Source organism: Medicago sativa, chromosome 3 (assembly GCF_051527215.1).
Source record: "Medicago sativa cultivar Bolivia chromosome 3, Bolivia_mono, whole genome shotgun sequence".
In the NCBI taxonomy this organism is placed as follows: domain Eukaryota; kingdom Viridiplantae; phylum Streptophyta; class Magnoliopsida; order Fabales; family Fabaceae; genus Medicago; species Medicago sativa.
Genome location: NC_140751.1, coordinates 62,710,960 through 62,718,901, shown reverse-complemented (window position 1 = coordinate 62,718,901; position 7,942 = coordinate 62,710,960). Strand labels below are relative to the sequence as shown.

Here is a 7,942-nt window from a genome sequence, read left to right as displayed (position 1 = left end):
TGTGCATAATCTTCTGCACATTCCTATTTACGGCCGCATGTTGGAGCACGATGAGTCGATGGATCGGGACCGATCTATTGATATGATGACCAGGTTGTTGGGCATGTCAGATGCTGATGCCAGAGCTCAGGTTAGGGATGAATCTCCTGATCATATCAGTTATCCCGCACTGAAGCGGCTTTATGAGCAGCACCTGACTGAGGCTAGACGACTTGAGCATGCACAGTCGAGGGAGGAGATGCAGGAGAGAGTCAGGAGGAGAGCATGTTATGTGAGGAGTTTCCTTTTATATCTCGTCGGTTGTGCACTGTTCACTAACAAAACGAACAGACACATCGACTTGATATATCTGGATTGCATGGCGGACTTGGGGGCGATTGGGAAGTGGTCGTGGGGAGGGATGATGTTAGCCTACCTCTACGATTATCTGGATGATTCTGTTATCTTGAATAACAGAACGATGGCTGGCTCTGCGACTCTTTTGATGGTAATATTTATCTTAATTTCTTTATGAATTTATTTTATAAATTTTATTATCATGTCAGACTATTTTATAATGTTTTAGATTTATTAAATATTTAAATCAAATAATTATTTTTGTGTATTATTTATTTTGTTGCAGGGATGGATTTTGGAGCATTTGCCAGGTCCTAATCCAAGGAAGCGTAACCCGGATTGGGACCCGCGGACACCATGTGCTGGGAGATGGCTCACTAGCAAAGGTCATAAGAGTGTGCACCATTACCGCTCACGCCTGGATCGCATGGAGGTGGATGACGTCAGGTTTTCTACCTATGGTGATCGCAGAGACGTGCACCCATTTAATATGTTGTGCACTTACTCGGGATGGCTCATGTGCGGGAAGGAGAGGGTGTACCGTCATTTGCCTGAGCGGGTGAAGAGGCAGTTCTCCTTTGTCCAGGACGTTCCCAGACATCCTTCAGCTGTCCCTCTGGTGCCTACACAGATGCTGACTACTGTGTTGATGGACGCTGTTGCATAGTTAGTAGGTGGTTGGGTAGATGGGTGTTAGACACCATGGCAGCATGTTCCTGGCTACATGGCTTGGTATGCCAGAGTCTCTCACCCTCGCATTCTCCCACTTGATGAGGGATCCCCTCCCAGGTCGACGAACGTGGAGCAACTGATTGAGGAGGAGCATGTCAGGGAGATGCCTGACACACTGACCATCATCCGGGATGTGGCTCACATAGCCCGAGATATTGCGGCCAGGCATGGCGAGATGACCAAAGAGGAGGTTGTCCAGGAGGTCAAGCGGATAGTTAGTGCTACTGAGCCTGTCCTTACTTTTCAGATTTCCAGGCGGCGCAAGGGGCAGCAGAGGCAGGGTAGGCAGGGCTGATTAGTATTAGAATTTTTTATGTATTTTTTGAGTATGATGATCATGATGTATTGTTATGACATATGTTCCATACATTTTTCCTATTTCTATGACATATACGTATGTTCGTTTTATATTATTTCTTGCGTTTTAATTTTACCATGTTCCTGTTAAATATTGGATGAATATGTTTAGGTATTATTAGATGAAAATTTTAGAAGATTTCTCAATTGGTTATTTGATAAAATTTTTAGATGAAAATGAATATGAAAATGAAAATTGGTTAGGAAACCTTCAGGAAAATGGAAATGAGCTCCGGGAAAATGGGCAAGCACGTAGCGGCAGTTAACAACCACTGACTTCAGATTCGGCGGTTGTTAACAACCGCTGGCACTCAGCGGTAGTTTACTACCGGCGTGTTTCCCAGCGGCAATTAACAACCGCCAAGGGCAATATGGTCATTTCCATGTGTCAATTGGAAGTATTCTTTGTCAAGAAAGCAAGCTTCCATGGAAGAATTAGGGTTATAGAAATCATAGTCTATGAGTTGAGTGTGAGTGAGATTCTTGGGTTTGGAAACGCTTGTCACACATCTTGGGTAGTTGAAATTTCATTAGAGGAAGGATCAAAGCTTTTTTTTTTTTTTTTTTTCTCTTAGGATCTTTCTATGTGAGTTGAGGGACTTGAAAAATGAGTATATATTAGGGATAAACTTGTTTTTTTTTATTATGCTTGTGGATTTGTTTTGCACTTAATTTCTAGGTATGTTTATTGTTTGAGACTAATTATTGGTTACCATCGGTCTTTGTTCCACAAATCTAAATTTATTAATGTGATTGGAGTTCAATTTCACACCGTAGCAACCCATTCTTTGTTGTCATCCTAATCCGTGAACCCCAGACATGCCAATGATGCCTTGACCAATAATATTAGTTAGTAATAGAAGTATACTCCCCTTCTACCGACTTATGCAACAGAAAGAATCTTTGACAATTGAAATAGGAGAACAAAAGATGTGGTATATTGATATAGAAATTGCATATCAACGAAGTACTAATTGAAGAATAATCGCATCCAACTAACTACTAGTCTAATACGTACCTAATCACATATCTAACTAACAACTAACTGTGTAAACTAACAATCAACTAAACCTAACGATATTAAACTATTGTGATGTCCAAAATTCTTTCCATTGCCAAAAGACAAGTGTTTTAATTTTATACTCTAAATAAACAATATATAATAAAATAATGGTACCCTCCTTTCCATTTTATTTTCTTAGAATGAAGACTTATTTTAATCACAGAAAAAAAATGCCAAAATCACTTTGATTTCTCATAAAGATAAAGGTAACTTTTAACTAACTTTTAACACATGAGAAAAATAAGGAACAACTTGGTCCATACTTGGCTACTAGAAAATAGACAATTAAGTTCTCGACAATAATTAAAAAGAGAAAATCCGTTCTTTACCTTTTATCTCTTTTTAGTTATTTATTAAATGATGTAATTTTCAATTTCCTAATGGTGGTTTAACTAGAAACTATCAAATCAGGTTTTAAACTTTGTCAAATTATCAACAATTTAATTTGCCTCCTTCGATAACGAGGGATTGACTTATTAATCATCACAATTTTCACCGCTAAAGTGTTATGTACACACAAATGCAAGCACGAGTTGGAATGAATAAGATCTAGTAGAAGGAGCTAGTTATTTTATTGTGGTGAATCAAAGTTCGAATTTTAATAAAGATGTACCGTTTTAATTATCGGTGTCCCCTTAGGAGATGTTGACTTCACTGTCACTATCATGATACATAGTGAACCTACAAATAAAGTAATACATATAAATAGGTTGCTTGTAATTAGTTGTAACCACAGCGCCAACATTGCAACGGCCAGGGGGCACAAGCTGCCGGTTGAGTTTGGAACTCAAAAAACTCCTAATTGCCTACAACTATCTCCAATAACAAATTGAGTTTAGGTTAATTTTATTCAATCATATAAAGTACATATTTGTAACCATTTTGTATAACTCAATAAAATAACACACTCATGTCTCTTATTTTAACAACAACTAGCATCAATCCTACTTTGAATATTCAACTTAAACCATAAGTTTCATGCTACATATAACTATATGCCAGCCCAGAAACACTCCTCAAAAGAAGTGCATTAATAGTCAAATTGTATAGTTCACATTATTGTAACACACCAAATTCAAAATACAGATAATGAGGCACCATATTCATTCATTTATTCACTCCTATAAAAATGGTTCAACACTCATTACCATTCATATCACCCATTCATATCACCCCTTATGAAAATGGCAGCTACAAAGGAGAAAAATAATGTTGCCATAATCTTTGGGGTCACTGGACTTGTTGGGAGAGAGTTAGCTAAAAAACTAGTTTTAGAATCTTCTTGGAAAGTTTATGGTATAGCTAGAAAAAATCAAGAAACACAACCAAACATCCTTTCAAGCCCTAATTACAATTTCATCTCTTGTGATTTGCTTAACCCTTTAGAAACTCAAAAGAAGCTATCTTCATTACAAGATGTGACACATGCATTTTGGGTTACATGGGCTAGCCAATATCCATTAGACACACAAGAAAGTTGTGACCAAAACAAAGCCATGATGTCAAATGCTTTGGATTCATTGCTCACAAATGCAAAGAATCTAAAACATGTTTCACTTCAAACAGGTACAAAGCACTATGTATCACTTCAAGCCCCTTTTGATGAACAAAAGAAATTGTACTATTACAATGAAGAGTTTCCAAGAATAAGTAGAAGCTCAAATTTCTACTATGCATTGGAGGATTTGCTTGTCGAGAAATTGAATGGTAAGATTTATTGGTCAGTGCATAGGCCTGGTTTAATATTAGGAAATTCAATTAGATCATTTTATAATTTTATGGGTAGTTTGTGTGTTTATGGGTCTATTTGTAAACATTTGAAGATCCCTTTTGTGTTTGGTGGAACAAAAAAGTGTTGGGAGGAGCCTTACATTGATGGATCAGATGCTAGGCTTGTAGCTGATCAACATATTTGGTCAGCTACAAAAAGTACTATAGTTTCTACTAATGGAGAAGCTTTTAATTCAATTAATGGCCCAAGTTTTACTTGGAAGGAAATTTGGCCAATTGTTGGGAAAAAACTAGGGGCTATAGTTCCTCAAGAAATGTTTGTGGAAAATTTTTGGTATTCAAAGGCTATGATTGAGAAGCAACAAGTTTGGCAAGAGATTGTGGAGGAAAATGGGTTGGTCCAAACAAAAATTGAAAATTTAGCTAGTTGGGAATTTTTAGATGCTTTATTTAGATTCCCTATTAAACTTATGGGGAGTAGAGATAAAGTTGATGATCTTGGTTTTGGAGCAAGGTATAGAACATTGAATTCAATATTGTATTGGATTGAATGTATGAGAGATGAGAAGGTGATTCCTTAATTAGAGTCTTGTTGCACCATCTATTTGACTTTTGATTTGGAGTGTTTGGTATTAGAAATTTATGGAGCACCACAAAATGGGCATTTTCATAAACAAATTAGTAGCAACGTGTTGTTTGCATGTGCTTGTTAAAATTTCCCTTTATTGTTGCTTAGTTTTCTATATAGTTTTCTATAGTTTCTATAATTTAATAATGTATATACCTTCTTTTGCACGTCATTGTTCCCTTGTATGTAACTTAATTTTGTCTATAAGTGGAGGAATGGCTTTGTCTTCTCCATGCATTGACAATAATATAATATTTGGCAATAACTTCCCACAAATTCTACTTTTTCTTCTTTCAGCTGTATTCCTTTGAACATAATAAAAAAATAAATAATATAACCTAATTATACACGGTTTATTTATGGATACAGGTAGTATTTTTATTGCAGGGTACAGGACACATGTAGTTGTTTTTTTGTCTTTTCTTCTAGCCAAATATAAAAAATGAAATGGTTTTAAATTGGAGGTCAATGCCATTAGAAAAGTGAAAACCCTATTTTTTTTTCATCACAATACACATCATCTCCCCTTTGTATATGATTTAAAGTGTGTAGATTATGTTAAAGGGAAGTCTGTTTTGCTTTTAAAGTTTCACAAATTAATTGAATTATTTGCTGAAATAATGTTTTTTCCCTTTAGTCAATTTAGTTATGTTTCATGAGACCATACTACAACCCTCTCTAAACATTGATTTAGAATTAGGAACCTATAAGTAAACACAAATGATAATAATGCTGATATCCGCGAATATCACAAAATCCGCTAAATAGGCAAATATCAAGATAATCGTATAGTTATAGGAAACTATGTGTAATATTTTTATCCAAGCGAATAGCGGATATGCATGTATATACTAGGGATGGCAAAGCGGGCCGGCCCGCCCCATTTAGGCCCGCCCCGTCTAAGCCCGCTAAAAACGAGACGAGACGAGCCGAGTCAAAATTAGTGACCGATTCCAAAATCTCACCCCGCCCCGTTTAGTGGCGGACTTGCGAGTTGGCGGGCCGGCCCGCCAAACAAAAAACTTTTTTTGATTTTTCTTTTACAACTTAATTGTTACCAAAAAAAACTATGTTGTTTTTATAATAAAAAAATATAAAAGAATAGGTGGCAAATAAATTTATGAAAAACAAGATAATTAACAAATTATCGAATTCAACATTATAATTAATAGCAAAATAAGGCAAATGCGCAACATAAAACAAATCATAAAATAAATCCAACAACCAAATTAAATCCAAAAGGATAAAATAAGTATCAAAATAAATAAACTCAACAACCAAGATAAACCTAAAAACATAAAATAAGTTCCAAAATAAATCCAAAAGCATAAAATAAGTCTCAAAATAAACTAAAAAACCAAGATAAATCCAAAAGCATAAAACAAGTCTCAAAATAATCGCAGCAACAACATAATTCTTTTATTAAGTCAATCAACTCCAAGTCAATCATCATCTAAGTTATGAATATATGGTGCACATCCTCTTCCTCCTCCTGTTGTCGTCGTAACATAATTGTTTCCAACGAGTTAAGCGGGCCGCCCCGCCCCACCCCATGCCCGCCCCGCTTTTCAACGAGAAGAGCCGAGCCGAGCCAACTATAAAAAGCGAGTTCAAAACTTCGACTCAGCCCGCCAAAAATAGCGAGCCAAAAGGGCCAGCCCGGCAGGTCAAGCCCGTTTTGCCACCCCTAGTATATACTTTCATTTGTATATATCTTTACAAACTACTAGAACTACATTATAATGAATTCGAACAAATAATCATACAAATAAAACTTTGTTGTGTGGAGCAAAGAAAGTAGTAAGCCAACGAGTAAAGTAGTCTCAAGCAACAACAACAACAGAATATAATAGACTTAGATCTAAGTGTGAAGCAACACCACAAGCATATTCAAAATAACAAAAATAAGAAAGAAGAGAAGGAAAACAACACACCAATATTGTTTACCCAGTTCGGTCCAAAAAGGACCAACTTTGAGGGGAAGAGAACAACTCTCTAATCCATCTGATAAGAATGATACAAATAGGTTACAAGAAATTTGCTTAAAAGCTCACGAAGAACACACCCTAATTTCTACTCATTTTTCAAGTCACCCACTCCCACAATGAACCCTAAAAAAACACTAAAGGAAACTTTATGATCCTTCCTCTAATGAGATATCACTATCCAAGGTGTTTACAAATGTTTCCCAACCCAAGAAAAAACTCTCACCAAAGACACTCAACACTAAAGTTCCCTCCTTTGGTTTCCCAAGTTTCTCTCTCTTCTCGCTCTCACAAAAAAAAAAATGAAGTCTTAGATAGTGCACATAACCTGAGGAAATCGTGTCACTATTCCATTCCATCATGCCACGATTTGCAAGTTCGTACATAGTACGAAATGACCGTTATCCAAAAATGAAGTCTTAGATGCACATAACCTGAGGAAACTATGTGTAATATTTCTCTTCGTGTCACGATATTTGTCGAGGCAAACTTCAAATTCCTGAGTCAAATCGCGCCACGATTTCTCGAAATCATGATGATTTTTTTATGTACTTCAATCATCAATTTTGAGTCAATTACAACAGAATTAATATTACCATTTACAACTACACCTAAAATCATTTCACAGGGTTCTAAAGATTCTCTCTTATCTCTCATGTTTCAAACATTCACCCTTAACCAACCTCTCATTTAATTTGCATCAAATTCCAAAACGTTCACCTCTTTATGTTGGTTTCAGAACGAGAGAATCATAATCTTGTATACTATGTAGCATTCAATGATTACAATTTGACTCTACAAAATCATTAGAATTAAGCTAAAATTTCAAACAATTTACCTTTATAGAATTTCTTAAATTTCAACATATAATCTCGATATGCAAAATTTACATGTTTTAAAATGGTAACATTTCTTCATAATAAACAAGAAGAGAAAAAATATTTGAAAAATAACAACAAAATTTGGATCTTCTTGAAAGACAAATTGTGCATTCTGGATTCTTCTATATATACTCAAACCTTCCCTCTTTTTTCACAACTCTTTGCCACTCACACTTGCTTTACAACCAAGATTCAAATTCAAATTCAAATCCAAAAACAATTCAGAAGA

The 7,942-nt window shown here is 35.7% G+C and overlaps 1 protein-coding gene across 1 annotated transcript; it reads left to right on the top strand.

Annotated features, from left to right (window-relative positions):
* The first annotated feature begins 3,390 nt into the window (after positions 1 to 3,390).
* LOC146938998 (NAD(P)-binding Rossmann-fold superfamily protein) lies at positions 3,391 to 5,142 on the top strand. Its single transcript, XM_085752812.1, has one exon. The coding sequence runs from the start codon at positions 3,667 to 3,669 to the stop codon at positions 4,798 to 4,800; it is 1,134 nt and encodes a 377-aa protein (XP_085608938.1). The 5' UTR covers positions 3,391 to 3,666; the 3' UTR covers positions 4,801 to 5,142.
* Positions 5,143 to 7,942: the final 2,800 nt, after the last annotated feature.

Bases quoted from the DNA above. Each gene is read 5' to 3' on its own strand.
- LOC146938998 (XM_085752812.1), top strand. From the start codon at position 3,667: ATGAAAATGGCAGCTACAAAGGAGAAAAATAATGTTGCCATAATCTTT.